The sequence below is a fragment of the Balaenoptera acutorostrata genome, chromosome 10 (assembly GCF_949987535.1).
Source record: "Balaenoptera acutorostrata chromosome 10, mBalAcu1.1, whole genome shotgun sequence".
In the NCBI taxonomy this organism is placed as follows: Eukaryota; Metazoa; Chordata; class Mammalia; order Artiodactyla; family Balaenopteridae; genus Balaenoptera; species Balaenoptera acutorostrata.
This window is the reverse complement of record NC_080073.1, coordinates 69,479,433-69,497,231: the sequence shown is the minus strand read 5'-3', so window position 1 is coordinate 69,497,231 and position 17,799 is coordinate 69,479,433. Positions and strand designations below refer to the sequence as shown.

At 50.4% G+C, this 17,799-nt stretch overlaps 1 protein-coding gene across 3 annotated transcripts; it reads right to left on the bottom strand.

Annotated features, from left to right (window-relative positions):
* Positions 1 to 2,889: 2,889 nt before the first annotated feature.
* Positions 2,890 to 13,433, bottom strand: PI16 (peptidase inhibitor 16). 3 transcript variants are annotated; one of them, XM_007197943.3, is made up of 7 exons: positions 13,250 to 13,433; positions 9,063 to 9,284; positions 7,140 to 7,249; positions 6,767 to 6,855; positions 5,458 to 6,135; positions 5,103 to 5,242; positions 2,890 to 2,977 (listed from the first exon to the last, which is right to left on the bottom strand). In XM_007197943.3, the coding sequence occupies exons 1-6, from the start codon at positions 13,418 to 13,420 to the stop codon at positions 5,121 to 5,123; spliced, it is 1,392 nt and encodes a 463-aa protein (XP_007198005.2). In that variant the 5' UTR covers positions 13,421 to 13,433; the 3' UTR covers positions 2,890 to 2,977; positions 5,103 to 5,120. The 3 variants fall into 3 exon arrangements, with proteins under 3 accessions (XP_007198005.2, XP_007198007.2, XP_007198006.2); XM_007197945.2 differs by having other exon boundaries at positions 5,587 to 6,135; XM_007197944.2 differs by lacking the exon at positions 2,890 to 2,977 and adding an exon at positions 2,986 to 4,681.
* Between the last annotated feature and the right edge of the window lie 4,366 nt (positions 13,434 to 17,799).

Below are 17,799 nucleotides of genomic sequence, written 5' to 3'. Positions count from 1 at the left end.
GGGGGTTACTAAGATCTCACCCTCACTTCAGACAGCTGAAGTGGCAGGGAGGGAAAGCACATGGCAAGGTGAGCAGGCCAGGCCTCGCTGGCACCAATTCTGTAGAGGAGGAAGGCCCTTTAGAGGCATGTCTGCCACATGGCACATGACCTTTCTCTAGCCCAGTGTGGTTTCCCATGGCACTGACCACTGCCCTGGGGTAACTTTCTTCCCATTGCTCCACCCTCAAGTCCTGTTTTTGCAGCAGTTCCTTCCTGTGGTCCCCCAGATTCAGGAGTCTGAGCTGAGCCGATCCTGAAGAGCCCCTCTCTCTGACAGCCACCTCCTCCTAGGTGTCTGGAGAAGCTACCAAGGTAAAGAGCCAGCCTGGGTGGGCCTGTCGAGTCACTTTGAGGAGAGGCAGTGCCATTCCCAGGTAATACCCTGGGATTTCTGAATTTCAGGGTCTTGACTACATTTCCCAGGTTATCTTCCACCCAGAAACAGCAAGAAAATCACCTTTGATGCTCTGTCTCGGTTTTTAGTTGAGCAAAGTACAGGTTTTTATTCCTAACCATTTTCAGTTCAGTATTAAGGTGCGTGTGTTGTGTATGGTAAATGCTCCCTTTGTCTCCTGGACCTTCCATTCTTTGAGGGCTGAAGCCTCACCTGCTCCCCTCCCCCAACCCCCCCTAGGACCTGGCATGTTTCCTCTCAGTCCTGGAAACTACAGAGTGACAGGGTCCTTATCTGAGAAAGGAGATTGGGTTGAATTGGCAGGGGAGGGGTGTGTGTGGGGGTGGAGGGTTTGGGGGGTGGGTGGGGGGAGCTGAGCTGTCAGCAAAAGGAGGGGTGACAGGAGTGGGAATGTCCTTGTGGGGAGCCAGTTACCTGCCTCCCCTCCTGGAAAACCTAATTCCAATGGACAAAGCTGGAATGTCCTCTGACAGGCCTTTTGGGACCCCCTGTGATGAAGCCCAAGGTGGCAGTGGTGGTCTTTGCAGGGCCCTACTGTAGCCCTTGTTGCTGCGCCAGTGCCCAGATGCCTGGGAGTCATGCAGCAGAGTGCAGGAGCAGACCTGCCCTACTCTGGTCCTCGAGGCCTCAGAGTGCCAGCCCCCCGCCCTCCTTTTGAACATGCCCTCCCATTCTCATCCCCTCCCTGACTACTATGGGATACCATGTCTTGGCTTATGTTATTTCCCAAAAAAAATGTCCAAAGAGATCCCTGCTGCTGGTCTTAGTAGGTTTTCTTATATGACAGGTTGGGCTGGAACCTGAGGGCTGGAAACAGGTGTTCTTGCTTTGCAGGCGGCTGGCACATCCCACCCCAAAACTGAGAAAGATGGGTTTGGGCCTCCACAGTCTGGCTCTGCCCAGAGGCTACCTCACCTGACCACGTCATAGGACTTGGGACTAGCTTGCAAAGACAGGCCCACAAAGGGAGGGACGCCCTTCCCCCCTCAGGAAGGCAAGCAGGGTCAGCATCTGAAAATCAATTAATGTAATACATTCTGTCCATAGAAGGAACAAAACCACACAATCATCTCAATAGACACAGGAGAAGTGTTTAACAAAATTCAACATCCCTTCATGATGAAAACATTCAAAAACCTAAAAAGAGAAGAGAGCTTCCTCAACCTAGTAAATGGCATCTATGAAAAACCCATAATATTATAGCAAATGGTGAAACACCTAATGTTTTCCTCCTGAGATCAGGAACAAGACAAGGCTCTGCTCTTGCCGTTACTCAACATTGTACTGGAGGGTCTAGCCTGGGCAACTGGGAAAGAAAATGAAATATTATCTGTGTTAGAAAGGCAGAAGCAAAACTGTATCTGCAGATGACATGATCTTGTATTGAAAATCCTAAGGAATCCACTAAAAATACTGTTATAACTAATAAATGAATTCAACAAGGTTGCAGGATATAAAATTGATGTACAAAAAATCAATTGTATTTCTATACACTTGCAAAGTGAAAATGAAATTAGTGAAACAATTTCATTTACGATAGCATAAAAATTAATAAAATACAAATTTAACAAAAGAATTACAAAACTTATATTTTGAAAATTATAACACATTGTTGAAAGAAAGTAAAGAAGACGTAAATAAGTGGAAAGACATCCCATGTTCATGGATTGGAAGCCTTAACATTGCTAAAATGGTGGATTACATAATCCCTATCAAAATCTCAGCTGACTTCTTTGCAGAAATTTGACAAGCTGATCCTAAAATTTATATGGCAATTCAAGAGATGATAGCCTAAACAATCTTGAAAAAAAACAAAGTTGGAGGACTTGCACTTCCCAATTTCAAAACTTAACTACAGTGCTATAGTAATCAAGATGGTGTGGCATTAGCATAAAGATAGATACATAAATCAATGGAAATATGATTGGGAGTCCAGAAATAAACATTCACATTTTAATTCACACAATTAACTGTAAAATTTTTAAAACATAGGCATAAATCTTCATGACCTTGGATTAGGCAATGGTTTCTTAGATACAACACCAAAAGCACAAGCAACAAAAGAAAAAAATAAGTCGGAAGTCCTCAAAATTAACAGCTTTTGTGTTTGAAGGATATCAAGAAGAATTGAAAAGACAACCCACAGAATGAGAAAAAATGTTTGCAAATCATATATCTGATAAGGGACTTGTATCTAGAATATGTAAAGAATTCCTACAACTCAATAATAAAAAGACAAATACCCCAATTAATTAAAAAATGGGCAAAAGACTTGAGTAGATATTTCTCCAAAGAAGATATACAGATGGCCACTAAGCACATGGAGAGATGCTCAACATCATTAGCCATCAGGGAAATGAAAATCAAAACCACAGCAAGATACTGCTTCACACTCACTAGAATGACTATAATCAAAAAAGACAGTAACAAGTGTTGGTAGTGTGGAGAAATTGAAACCCTTGTACATTGCTGGTGGGAATGTAAAATAGTGCAGCCACTTTGGAAAGTAGTCTGGCAGTTCCTGAAAAAGTTAAACATAGAGTTACTATATGATCAGAGTAGCCATATGATACCACTCCTAGTATGTACCCAAGAGAAATGAAGACATATTGCCACACAAAAACTTTTACATGAATGTTTGTAGCAGCATTATTTATAATAGCCAAAATGTGGAAACAAGCCAAGTGTCCAACAATTGATGAATGGATAAATAAAATATATTCAATACAAAGGAATATTACTTGGTAATAAAAAGGAATAAAGTACTATCTCATGTTACAACATGGATGAACCTGAAAATATGCTAAGTGAAAGAAGCCAGACACAAAAGGCCACATATTGTATGATTCTATTTATACAAAATGTCAGAATAGACAGACCCATAGAGACAATAGATTAGTGATTGCTTAGGGCAGGGGCTGGGGCACGTGGAGGGAAAATGGGAAGTGACTGCTGAGGGGTGTGGGGTTTCTGTTTGGGGTGATACAGATGTTCCCAAATTGTGGTGATGGTTGCACAGCCCTGTGAATATACTAAAAACCATTGAGTGGTACACTTTAAATGAGTGAATTTTATGTTATATGAGTTATACCTTAATGGAGATACATTCTGTCATCTCATACACACACACACAGCGTTCAGCCCTGGACTGATTTGGATGCTTCCTGTTTAGCTGCCCCTCCGCACCAGCCCCAGCTGGGTCCCAGGCTGCCCTCATCACGTACCATTGCTAGCCCTACTCACACACTTGTGCTTTCCTGCCCCACAGCACTTCAGGACAATCCTATGCTTCCCTGGGGGGTGTCTGGGACCCCAGAGCCCTTTCTCAGGGCTCCTCCAAGCACCGAGGGTTGGCAAAGCCATGCTGAGGTACATTTCAGACCTGGTGTCCTGGGTGGGCGTGGGCAGCAGGACCCCTGTGAAGAGGTCGTATGCCACTCCTTGATCCTGGGTCACGAACCCAGCTAGGCTCCACTAGTGACTCCCAGAGCTGGGAGAGTCAGCCCAGCACCCTTCGCCAACCCTTGGCCCTAGCCCCTTTCCGCCGGCTACCTGAAGATTTGGGGGCGGGGGTTAGGAAGGAAAGGAAAAGTGCCTCAAAGAACTAAATGGAGTGTTTGGGGGAGAGGGCGTGTGAAGGAGAAGGAACAGTTGCCTTGAGTCAGTAGGGGAAGAGGTGAGCCTCTCAGGGCCCCCCGCCCAAGAGCCCTCCCTTGCCCCCTCTGTTGCTCGCAAGCACGGCGACTGGTCCTCTTACACAGGCTTTTATTCAGGAGTCAGGGGCTGCCTCCCTTCCCTGGTCCCTGCCTGCCCCACCCATAGAACCCCTCTCAGATGGGGCTTGTCCTTCATCTGCCCCTCACGACACCCGCTGCCAGCTAAACAGGAAAGTTAGGGGACCGGACACTCAGGGAGAACCCTTACCTTGCCTACGCAGACAACCCAAGGCCAGGCAGGCAGGGACCTCCCCAGAGTCCTCACTCACCACCCCCCCCCCACCCCCAAGACTGCGATGGGAGGAGCAGAAGGGGTCCAGACACGTGCAGTCAGCGGGCAGCAACCTGAGCTCTCAGTGGCCAGGCCCCATGCCCCCAAAGATGTCTGTGGATGAGGCACATGCCCTGCAGCCTTTCCCTTCCAGAGGGACTTCAGCCAAGAAACGTCTTGTTTGGGGGGCTGGGGACAGGGTGGGGGAGATGGCAGGAGGACAGCTGACCTCTTCACCCTGGAAAGGCAGGAAGCACTCCTGGGAACAGCCCTAGACTCCAATGGCTCAAGGAAGAGGCCAGGGGACTGGAAGGGGCCGAGGGGTTCCTGGGAAGCCCTGAGATCTTCTGTCCCTGGAAGAGCAGGACTGTGGCCACAGGACAGCTGGAGAGTGGGCACAGGCCACAGGAACACTGCTCAGAACAATCTGCAGCTGGCTGAGGGCTGGACCTCCCCAAAGGCAGACGCATCCTGGGGCAGTGCCAAGGGTTGTCCCTGTCGAGGCCTCCTGAGGGCACAAGCCTCTGGCCTGGAGTCTGGCTGGGGTGAAGGGGGGCTGCTGGGCCACAGAGAGGACCTTCCAGGAAGCTGTGGTCTCTTATTGGAGAAAGACAATCCAGAGTGGGCATGAGGCTAGGGTCCCCCCCATGAGGCCTTGCCTTTGAGTGGTGACCCCTTCAGAGGATTCCAGCCAGCACCAGGGGAGGCAGTAGCAGCAGTCCCAGGAGGAGGCCCCAGACGTGCCCAGGGCTCGAGTTCAACCCTGACTTGATGCCATGCTTTTCAGGGCCCTCTGCACCTGCAGGAAGGGAGAGGCTTTGCCTCAGCCTGGAGACAGCTCTACCTGACCTCCCACCCACCCTACCAAGGCATGCACGTGGGGCCCAGCAGCCAGGGAGGAAGCTCCTACTCGGAGGGTGCATGCCCCGCCGTGCCTATATCGTCTATACTACAGGCAGGGTGCTGACATTCTGGAGCCAGGAGGGAAGGTAGGATGGGCGCTACAGGCCTTACCTGGCAAGGAAGACTGCAGGGCCAGGGTACGCCCACCCATGGCATTAGCGGTGGCAGAGGCACTGGGGGAGTTGGACAGGGACTTGGAGGAGGTGTGCCCCTTGTGCTCCAGTGTGGCCTGCGGCTCACCTGGCTTGTCCTGCGCTGGAAAAACTGAGGCCAAGATCTCACTGGAATGAGGCGACTCGGCCTCAGCCTCGCCCTCCTCCTGGGAGTTGGGTAGCGGCTCCCATGTCCCCGTCAAGGACATCTTGGGCTGCAGAGAACTCTCTGGGCTCCTGGAGGGCATTCTTGTACTGCTGGCCTCTTTGTCTGCTGATTTGGGGGTAGGATCATGGGTTGATTTGGGGAGGGTAGCCGGTCTCTCATCCAAGTTGAGTAGGCTGTGAGTTGCCAAAAAGGAAGGGACCTCAGTTGCTAAGGAAAGTGGAGCCTCTGTTGCCATGGATGGGGAGTCTTCCGTTACTAAGGAAGATGGGGCCTTGGTTTCTACAGCAGGTAGAGCATTTGTTGCCAGGGAGCCTGAGACCTCTGTTACCAAGAAGGATGGAGTTTCCGTTGCTAAGGAAGAAGTGATACCCTCTTTCCTAGAGCCTGAGGCTTCTGTTGCCAGGGAAGATGGGGCCTCAGTTACTAGGTAAGGCAAATCCTGAGCCTCTTCCGGGCCTCTGATGGGTTCTGATAAGAGAGACAAGGCCTGGCATTAGTGCTGCAAGCAGTACTCCGCATCCCTCACCCCACCGCAATCAAGGTGAGGTGATCAAATGTCCTACGAAGGAAGACACACACACACACACACACGCACACACCCTCTCCAGCGAATATGTCCCTCATTGATAATACATGTTATTTCTTGTGGCTGACAGTTGCCCCTCCATCCACCTCCTTGTCCAAGTCTTCCCCTCTCTACACACGCACTTCCACTTTCTCAGGGGATTTCTCCCACTAGATTCCTGTTCCTAAAACACCCATCGCATTGCAGGCCTGGCCTTTGGAGTCCCTCTGACCAACCATCTGGCCACGCCCCCCACCTCCACCCCCCCACCCCCTGCTCTCAGGAGCCCCCAACTCTCCTCTACCCTCTGCTTGGAGGGTAGAAAGCTGGTCACTTGGAATGCCAGGGCGCCAAAGTTGTGCACAAGGAGGGCAAAGCAGGTAAAGCAGGCTTGGGAACCCAGATGAGGTGGGGCCGCTGAGGGTTCCTCCCCTGGCCCATGCACCACTCTGGAGCCTTGGAAGGCACCAGACCATCCAGTAGGCGTCCCCTGCCTCACCTTCCTCCCCCCGCCCCACCCCACCCCGGACTCACCACACAGGGAGTTTTCGCAGTGGTAGCCCAAGGGACATTGGGAGCATGGAGTTCCCTCCTGGTAGGGCCTCTGCCCCTTCACGTTCCCCCTGCAGGAGGCGAGGAGGATGCTGGGGGGAGGGGGCCCCTGCCAACCCCTGTCCCTATCCCTCATACACACACCTAGTCTGGAAGCGCTCCCTGGGTCTTACTTGCCCTGAACTAACTTGCTGGGCCAATAAGAGCAGACTCCCATGGGTGCCCTCGCAGCTCCTCCAAGGGTATAGGGTATGGTCCCCAGATTGGCCCCCTTCCTCCTCCTTAGACTGTGTCCAGCTCAGCCCTCCCCTTGGCTCTGCCCACCCCCTTCCCCCAGGGCTCCCTCCCCACTCACGGGGGCTCATAGTTGCAAACCAGCAAGTGGATATTGGTCTCCTCAACGCCCTGGAGCTTCTCACAGAAGTGGGCACCACAGCCAATCCTCTCTGTTTTGGCCCAGACCACCTGAAGGAGGGCAAACCCAACAGTTTAGCCTGGGCAAGATGGCTCCTAGCTAGTGTCTCTCTACATCAGCCTTCTATGAGTGAGGAGAGGAGGAACCTTATATGTAAGATCCAAGTCCCTGAGGACACACAGCTTCAGGACAAAACTCTGAACAGGGGGCTTGGGGGGAAATTTGTCCCAAGCAGCCTACTCTCCTCTACCAACCACACACACTATTTCACTAGGACTCTCTCCCTCTGAAAACCTTCCCCTTTGATTGACCCTCATGAATTCTTCCTGTGGGCTCCTCCTAGAGGCCCTTGCATTTTAAACAAGGGATATAACAAAGGAATGAATCGCAAATGGGAGAATCTTAAACATCAGCAACAAGCAAAGGCCAAGGAAGGGAACGGGAGGAGCCATTTTGGAAGTAAAACTTCCCCCCAAATCACAAGTAAGCAGGGACCTGCCCTGCCATTTCTAAGTGTGGGTCTCCCAACTGGTAGAAGGTGTTCTGTCTTAAGTATAAATTTTAAAAAGTCAAAACAACCTTTGTGCCCTGCTATTGGCTGAGACAAGCCAATATAGCCTCCCTTTGCTATTTCTAGGCCCAGTCTGCCCAGGAGTCACTCAAACTGAGGCCCGTTTTTTTGTTGTGAGATCTGGCTCTCGCTGTTAATTCTGCACAACTCCCCAGGATTGGGGTCTTGCTGCTTGAATCAGCTGAGGGTTCCCGAGGGACCACTGTCGAGCATCTCCCAGGCCGAAATGACCCCAGAGTGCACATGCACTCAGCCTTAGAGAATACAGGGGTGGAGATGGGGCAGCCTGACTCCTGCTGGGTACTGACAGCAATTCCTGCAGGAGGATGTATGTACGGGGAGTGTGAGAGGTGGCAGGGAACAGAGGGAAGGGGGCAGGGAGGGCTGGGGCCTCACAACTTCCTGATCTGGGTGGGTGATGTTGGGATTTCCTTCTCTAAAGATCAGCACTAAAAATACCACCCAAAAGAAACACTGGAAAATGGAATTGGTGGATATGGGTGGGAAGATGGTTCATTTCGTTTTTCTTTTTTTAAAATTTGTCATGTTATTGTTTGAACAACAAATAAGCATTGGGAGGACAAAAAAAAGAATTCAATAACACTAATGTTAATTCCCCTACACACACCCCTATGCCCCTTGTCTGCAAACTCAAACTTTCAAAATGCAGTAAAACTCTGACATAGCAGAGTGACTGCAAGAGGCAGGAAATGCTCTCAGAAGACTCTCCGAAACGTTCACTTGGTGACAGCTTGCTTTCTTATTTTGCATGTAGTTTTTCAAGGCAAAAGAAAAATTGTGTATTTGCTTTATCAGTCCCTGGCAGATTAGAAGCAGCAACTTAAGACACGCTGAGAAATGACAAGAGGGACAGTGAGAGAGAGAAGACGGAAGGCGGGGGGGAAGCACTTCACTGCTGGGGCAAACAGCCGTGTGTAACCCAGAGGACAAGACTGCTTAGAGCTCGATCAGGATCGCCTGGCACAGTAACTACCCTCCAGGAAAAAGGCTCTGGGACACCTAATTCGGGTCTCTTCAGGACCAGGAGGCCGATAGGGGCCGCCTAGGTTTTCAAAAGATTGTAGCTTTTAAAGAGACAACTGAAAATGGTTTAGGCAGTCTGAGAAGCAGACTTCGTTGGGGGCCTGGACAACAGATGAATTGCTGTGGAGAGACGACGTTTATGAAGGATGCAAGCGGGGCTTACGGACTCCCGGGCTCTGAAGGGAGAGGTGGCCCAGCCCGGTCCCGCCCATTGCCCTGTGGCCCCGCCCGCCCGTCCAGCTTCGCACCTGCGTGTAGTGGCCGCACATCTGGCCTGTGGCGCAGGTGGCGGCGCTGAGGTTGTAGTGCTCGCGCTCGTGGTGCCACTCCTCCATGGCCAGCGGCACGTCCAGGCCCTCGTCCGTGATGGCGAACAGGTTCTCGCCGCGCCGCCCGCGCTCCTTGTTGTGGCCCCACACGCACTGCTGCGCGTAGGCCTTGGCGAAGGCGGCCAGCTCCTCGTCCCACCTCTGCGGGTCAGGTTGCGAGGGGGAGGTGAGGACGCCTCGGGCTCAGTGGAGGCAGGAAAGGAGGGTGGGAGAGGGAGGTGAGGATGTCCACAATTGGGTGAGGGTCAGAAAAGAAGGTGGAGGGTGTTCTGGGGGCCCTCTGGAGGCCGAAGACCCTCCCCTCCTTGCGGGGTGACTCGTGGCCATGATCTGGAACACAGCTCTGCTGATGGGGAGCTTCTGTGGGGAGGTGGGAGGATGCCATCCCAGGCCATGGAGTTAGGCAAACTTGGGACCGATCACCAGCTGTGTGGTTTTAGACGTATTGCCTAACTTTCTGAACTCTCATAGGACTTTGGGAAGAAAAAATGAGATGATGTTTTTGATAATGGGATTATTAATTAATACTAATATCATTCTATTTGCAAGGTGGGTGGTGATGCCCCTGCCAGGGCTGCCTGAGCTGTTCTGAAGCACGCACGATGTCCAGTGAGATGTTCTGGGGCTGGGTTGTTTATTCAGCCATTCCACTCCCTCTACCCACCCACCAGAAGTCTGACTTGAGGGGCCAGCACCCCCTTTAACCTCCCACTCTCCCCTTGGGATAGCCCAGCCTCTATGGCTTTACCAGCTCTGGGCTTCCCTCCCAATTGCTCTCTTGTCAACTGGACAACCCCTTTCCCCAAGAAAATTAAGTGTGTCTGTGTGACCCTCGCTGAGAGGCCTATTTTCAGAGCCTTGGTGGCCCAAAGAGCTGTCAGGTCCCAAAGGCAGTGTTCTCCAGGGAGGACCTCAGGTGAGATGGTGGGAGGGGGCATTTCAGGTTAGAGGGCCTCTGAGGTTCTGTGTCCCAGGCTGGAAGGATGGGCCCAGTGTGGGTGGGAAGACAGATTAACAAGGCATCTGACCAAAGGATTGAGGAGGGAGGCCTGGATCCCATTAAACTGTCCTTGGCCTCTCCTAGAAATGGATGGCCTGGCAGCAACTCTTGCTCCACCCTCTGGGGGCCCGCCAGCTGCGGGAGCCAGACAGCCCATAAAGTGCCAGGAGCTTGGGTGACCCTGAGGGGAGGGGGCTGTGTGGCCACACCCACCCTCCATCCCAGGGTTCTCAGGAGCAGCTGCCTGGAGTGCGGATGGGAGCAGTGGGCTGGGATAGTAAAATGCTGTAAACTCAGGTGAATCCCTTTCCCTCTGTGGGTATTTTTGTCCCAAGTCACTGGTCCCTGAGGCTCTCTCAAACTGGTAGTAGTGGAGGATAGGGAGTGGGAAAGGGGCAGGGTGCTGGAGACCAGGCTCAGGGTGTCTGGGACGACCTTCGGGGCTCCAGACTAGACTGTAAGCTCCTTCAGCGTGTCTGGCACAGTGCTGGCCCAGAGCAGGTGCTCAACAGACATTTCTCAGCTGTTGATGACTGAGACACAGCCCTGCCTAAAGCAGTCTCTCCTACAGAGCTCGGCTGTAATTTCCATCCTGACTGGATGCCTGGAGTCCCACCATTAGAGAGTCATTCCTGTGAGTCTTAAGGCTTCTCAGTTGTCCAGAGACCCCTGTGGAGGTTCAAGAGTCATGGTACCCACCCTCACTGGCCACTTGGTCACCATTTGAAAGCAAGTCCATTCATTCATCCACTCACTCACTCATTCATTCAACAGTCCTGAGCACTATGCCAGCCCTGGGGTGACAGCAAGGACTAAGAAGCCCAAGCTCCCAGTGTCATAAACCATTAATTGGGCCACCATGTGGTAACTGACAGATATGCAATGGGTAGTATAGGGGCACCAAAAGAGGGCCATTTAGTGCAACCTGAAGATGGAGAAGGAGACATTAAGCTAAGTGTTAAAAGATGAGGCATTGGCCAGGTGGAGAGGGGAAAGGCATCCTGAGCAGAGGGCAAACATGAATAAAGGCATGGAGGTGGGAAACGTTTTGGTGGGGGAAAGATAAGCTGCTCGGGTTACTCAAGGAGAAAGTGTGAAGGAGAGGAGGCTGGAGAGCTAGACAGGGCCAGACACACAGAGTGGGGCTTCTCAGGAGCTGGAGTTTTATCTGGAGGCAGCAGGGAGCCAATGGGAGCCATGGAAGGGTTTTGAAAAGGGTCAGGCCAGTGTGTTGGATCATTCATTCTGGTAGTTAGAAGCCAGAGGCTGAGAAAGCAGGTAGAGGCTGTTCTAGAATTCCATGGGAAAAGAAATGAAAGACTGAACCAGGGTTGTGTCAAAGAGATGGTGGAGTGGTGGGGGGAGATGGGATTCAAGAAAAATTGAACCTTCTGGGAGGTAAAAGTGGTGATGATTAGACTTGGAGGCTGAGGGAGAGAGAAGAATCTGTGATAACCCCCACCTGCCTCACCCTGGATCCATTCCCTCTTCTGTTATCAAACACTTATTGCACACTTACTGTGTGCCAGGCCCTGTTCTAAATGCTTTACACATAGTCACTCATTTCATCCTTTCAACCACTCTACAAGAGAGTTATTATAGTGTTATCATCCCCGATTTACAGTTGGGGCACAGAGAGGTTAAGTAACTTGGCTGAGGTCACACAGCTAATAAATGGCAAAGTCAAGATTTGAACCCAGGCCATCTGACTCCAGAGTCTCTGTATTTACCACTGCTGAAGCTGAGCCTAAGCCTTGTCCCAAATTTATCCTAGTGTCCCAGTCCAGCCTTATCTCCCCCTCCTCAGATCACTTCCTACCAGGCAGCAGCATATCCCATCAGTATCTGAACTGCTTCCTAGAACGTTGCCCCACTCCTGAGGTCCACCTCTAGCTGTCTACAAAGCAGCTTGCAGCCTGTGTAGCCCCCAGCCTCAGCCAGCAAGACTCTAGGGTATCAGGGACATACAGATGGGGAAACTGAGGCCCAACAATGAGTTCCAGGCCTCAACTGGGGAACTGTTGGCAGAGCTGGTAACAGAATCGTGAGCTCCTAGTTTGTTGTCTGCAATTCCTGGTTGCCAAGGCCGACAGGGCTGTGAAGGGCGGTGCTGGGTGCATCTGTGGAGCCCTTCCTAGATCTTTTTCATAGGTCATCCTGTCTGACCCTCAGGGCAGGGACTGCCCGCACCATGCGATCAGGAAACAGACACCTTTGAAGGTAAAGGGTCCACCCAGAGTCACTTCAGCCGATTGGACAGAGCTGTTAGAACTCTGGTCTTGGACCCCTGGTGCAACCTTGCTCTCAGGCACCAGCTAGGGGGTCCCTGGACACTGCCCCTCACCTAAGGGTGACTGGAGAAGAAGGGCCAGTGTAGCCCTCAGGGAGGGCAGGAAGGGGGTGAATTTCTCACTTTATCTCTTTCATGTAAATATACCCTACTATACTAAAAATATATGTATGTATATATTTTTTTAGATTTCATTTTCCCCCTATTCAATATTATATCTGTGAGATTCTGTCCATGTTGATAGTTATGTAGCTCTAATTATGACATCATTTTACAGATGGGAAACTGAGGGTCCTTACTAGGTTAAGGGACTCACCCCAAATCACAGGCCTTGTGAGTGGTCGAGACAGATTTTGATCTGTGTGATTCAGAGCCCTGTCTACTTCTGGTTCCTGTTCTCACCCCACCTCCTTAGTACATCCCTCCTACTCTGGGTGCTGGGACTCATCCTGCTGCCCTGTTTTTTCTTCTCATCTCCTTGGAAGGTATCTGAAAGATCGTTTCACCAAGGTGTCAGGAACTTCCTGTGTTCCCCCTCCCAGGGGCACATGCATTTTAGGAAGTGCTGGGAAGGGGTCACTGGATCAGGGAGCAGGGCTTCCAGGCCTGGCTCTACCAGCTATGGGACATGCAAGCCCCTGAGGGACCAGCAAGTCCCTCTGAGCCTCAGTTTCCTCATCTGTATAATGAGGCTGCTTATGGGGGCCTGTGAATTCTACAGTGTCAGGGACTCTGTTCCTGCCAGAGAGATGAATCCCTGAGATAGCTTACACTCACGGCGTGAAAGGGGTTGGTGGGGGCCCTGGTCACACTTACCATTTGCAGCATGTTGGCGGCCGGCGGGGACACCTGGGCTCGGTAGAGATTGTGCAGCTTCACCATCACGTGCTTTTCATCATCACTGAGGGCTCCGGCGGGGCCCATGGCAGCCCCCAGCAGTAGCAGCGGCAGCAGCAGAAGGGCCAGGAGGCTGCGGAAGTTGTGCATGTTGGCCAGTCCTCTCTGCCTCTCCCGTTCAGGGGTCTGGCAGCTGGAGTTAAAGTCCTTCCCACACAAGCACCACCCTGGCTGGGGCGGGTGGGAGGGCTGTGTCTGGAGGCCTGGCCCAGTTCAAACAATGTCTCGGGGAGGCTGGGTGCTTGGGTCCCGACCAGAGTTGAGTCCACTCCCAGCATTTATCTCCCCTCAGAGTCCTTGGCCAAAGCCTCCTTTCGCTTGGTAACAGGGGCTCAGGCCAAGAGCTGTGTGAGTTCTGCAGTCCCTCCTGAGTTGTGGACAGGTCATCCAAGGGCAAAGTCACAGTAACCTCTGCAACGACTGCTTGCATCCCAGGTCACACCCACTGGGTGCTGAGGACAGGTAACAAGAAGGGAGTCACATGGATCCTACCCCCAGAGGACTGGGCAAGGTGAGGAAGCAACAGGCGGCGTGTGGCAGGATGGAGGAAGACACGATGTATTTGGCAGAGGTTGGGCCAACCTAAGTCTGAATCCTGGTTCTGTTCCTTTTCTAGCTGTGTCTTTGGCAGTTTTCTCAACTGAACCAGTGACCACGTAATAGTACCCACCTAACGGAACTGGAAGGAGGATTAAATGAGATCAAATATATAAAAAGCACCCAATACAGTAACTGGCACATAGTAGGCTCTCAGTAACAGTAGACGACAACCACCCAGCCTTGGAATAGGCTTTTCACTATGGATACAATTGTGGCTTCCGTGTGCCCTCTGTGAATGCATGTGCTTGAGGTGCTCATTTGGAAGTGGGATGCTGGGACCCTTCCTGCTCTGAATATGTAGAAAATAGAATGTGTCTGTTTTTGACATCAAGAGAGAGCAGAAAAGCAGAGTGGTGACTGAGTTGATATAGCAGGAGCTCTGAGGGGGGTGTATTGGAAGGGAAGTAGGCCCAGTGGCCAAGCACTTGCATTGTAATGACCATGCAAGGGCAGGGACCAAGGTCTTGGCCTTGGTCCCTGCCCTTGCATGAGGTAGGAAGTGGGAACCAGTACTCTTTTGAGTTTAGCTGGGATCCTTGAAGCCTGCACTTTCAGTGAACTACACACATAAAACTGGTTAAGATAGCACAATGAGCAGCATTTATTTACCCATTAATTCACTTGTTCATTCAACAAAGATTTACAGAGCTTCTCCACTGTGCCAGGCACTGAGCTGGGTGAATAAGACAGATCTGGTCTCCACCATCACGAAGCAGGAAAACTGCCAGGAAACATGTATAGCATTGTGGATAAGTGCATGGGGCTTATCATCTGGGTGGCCTTGGGCAAGCTATTTCCCTGCTTGCTGGCCTCAGTTTCTGTAAATTGGGCTTAGAACAGAACCTACCTCATAGGATGGTCATGAGCATTAAATGAGTTAGTATACCGATAGGGCTTGGGATAGTGCCTGGCACATACTAAATGCTCATTGAGTTAGCCAGTATGAATGTATTCATTATTATTATTATTATTATTACAGGTGGGAGAAATTACAGGGTCTCAAGTTGTAGTAGAGAAAAAAATACAGCAGCCTGGCCTGGCCTTTCCTCTGGGGAGGAACCCCCTTGGCCTGGGGGAGCTCACAGCTGGACGGGGAGGACATGCACCCTTGGAGGGCAGAGGATGCAGACTGAGGAGGTGGAGAAGGAGGAGCCTGGTTTGCCTGAGAGGGGAGGGTGAGATGGAACAAGACTGGGAGGCTGACCAGAGCTGGCCCGAGTGTTTGCGGAGCGCTGCACGCAGCCAGAGGGCCCTACTCTGTACATGCACATTCCCACACAGTGCTCAGAGTCCTTGCTGTGTGGGTGACCTCATTTACTCCTCATAGGACAGCTCTGAGGTGGGTCTCATAATCACCACACACGAGGAAACTGATGCTCAGAGAGCATGAAGTGATTTCCTCAATGTTGGCGGCTGGGGAGGGGTGCACCAGAGCCTGGGACCTGCCACTGGGGAGAGAGGGAGGTTGAGGACAAGCAGACTGGGCAGAGAAACGAATGGAGGACAGGAGGCGAAGTTAGGCGAGGAGGAGAGGGAGGGGTGGTGACAGATTTAAGCACATGCAGGATTGGCTGTGGTTTACATCAACTGTGTTTTTCTCTTTAACCAGAACTCGGGGGAAATTTATTTTCTGTGTTACTATCTATACATATTTTAAATTGTTTCTTTTTTTTTTTTTTTGGCTGCACCGCGCGGCTTGCAGGATCTTAGTTCCGCGGCCAGGGATTGAACCTGGGCCCCCACAGCGAAAGTGCCGAGTCCTAACCACTGGACTGCCAGGGAATTCCTTAAATTGTTTCATTTTGAATAGCAATATAATTCCACAGCAAAAAATTAAGCCAAAGAGGGGGGAAAAAATTCCACCTCTAGTATTTGCTTCTCGTCTTTGAGCAGGTGCTACTCAAAGTGTGGTCAACGGCCCGGTGCCATTCTGCCAGATGTTCGCTACTGCTTCTCAGCACAACAGGTGCAGAAAACAAGAGTGGGCATTGAGGAACTCTTACGGCAATCTGACATAGTTGTTTTATGTCTGTTGAACATCTTATTCAAAAATTGAGGCTTGCATCTTGTATATCTAGTTTTCATTTTGTTTTTCTAATAATTAATTTTTAAAATGTTTTATGTTGTCGTTTTAAGCTGCCCAGTTTGGGGTAATTTGTTATGCAGCCCTAGGAAACTGATGTGGTCATTCTAATCGGTGTGCAGTGAGATCTCATTGTGGTTTTACTCTGCATATCCTAGTGGATAATGATAGTGAACATCTTTTCATGTGCTTATTTGCCATCCTCTTTGGTGAAGTGTCTGTTCATGTCTTTTGTTCATTTCGAATTGGATTGTTTTGTGTGTTTTTTTACTGTTTAGTTTTGCAAGTTTTTTAAAAAGTATCATTTTAGATGCTAGTCCTTTGACGCATATATGTTTGTCATTTATTTTATTTTATTTTATTTTTTTAAACATCTTTATTGAAGTATAATTGCCTTACAATGGTGTGTTAGCTTCTGCTTTATAACAAAGTGAATCAGTTATACATATACAATATGTTCCCATTTCTCTTCCCTCTTGCATCTCCCTCCCTCCCACCCTCCCCATGTCATTTATTTTTATGGTATTTTACAAAACCGTTGGTTTGTAATGGACTGGAAATTTTACAGACACAAACTCGTCCTTTACCACTGACAATTTGAGAAGCACAGTCCTAGTATGTTTCCTTTTTCTTTCCTTAATGAAGGAATAGCGCATGTACAATATTGGGTTGTGACTTTTTTTTTCTAGGTAGTTATATCATAAATAATTTCTCTAACTTGCTCATATCTTTCTGCCACTTTGCAATGTTTGCAAAATATTCCACAGAGTAGCTGTGGTGTAACTTATCCCGTTCTCAAAGTTAGACATCAGGTGAATCATCTGCCTTTGGGCGCAAGGCTTTTTATATTATGGATATTATTTTCTTAGTTCCTATTCTCACCATTGTAGCTCAGCTTGCTCTTTTATTAGAATTTACACGTCAGGCTCAGGTCAGATTGCTGGATGCCACATTCCGTGTTCTCATGGAAACGAAAGGTCACCAGCACTGAATCCAAACCCTGGAAGCCTGGCTTTTGCAGTCCCAGCCACTTGATGGTACACAATTCACTGTATAGTGAATTATCTTTGTGTTTCTGGGTCAGGGAAGGAGAGGAAGTAGGGGAGATGGGAAATGGGGCAAAGAGAAAGGAGCAGAGGAGGGAGTCACACAGAAGTTCAGAGAAAGGCTGGGGAGGAAGAGACAGACTGAAGGGCACGGAGGCAGGGTGAGTGCCAGAGAAAGGGAGAGGAAAAGGGGGTCAAGAGAGTTCAGAGGTGAAAGCAGGTCAGACACATCCACACTCTAAGCATGACTGTCATACATTAGCTGGGCAAATCATTTACCCCCTCAAACCTCACTTTGTTCATATGTAAAATGGGATAATACCACCTTCCTCAGAGACTTGCGGGGATGATTCAATAAAATTAATGTCAAATACGTAGCACTTGATAAAATGGTAGCTGTTTTGAATCAGTGGAAAGAGGCAAGAGGTCCCTAGGTGCCTCAACAGGGGCAGAATGGGATCTGCTAATCAATTTCCTGGTCTAGGGTTTCTTGGCTCTGGGAATAGGGACTAGGGGCTCTGAGGAGAGGGCATCCCCACCACAGTGGGGGCCACAACAAATGGCTCCAAAGAGGAGAGCCTAGCTGACCCAGCCAGCCCTGAATCATGACCAGGTCCCGGCGCCCAGCCCACTGGGGTCGGAGTCTCCCTCTCTCCCCTGAAATACCAAGCTCAGCTAAGGCCCAAAGCCTGCATCCAGGAGACTCTTGGCCTCAGCAGGGCTGGGCGCCTGGCCCAGAC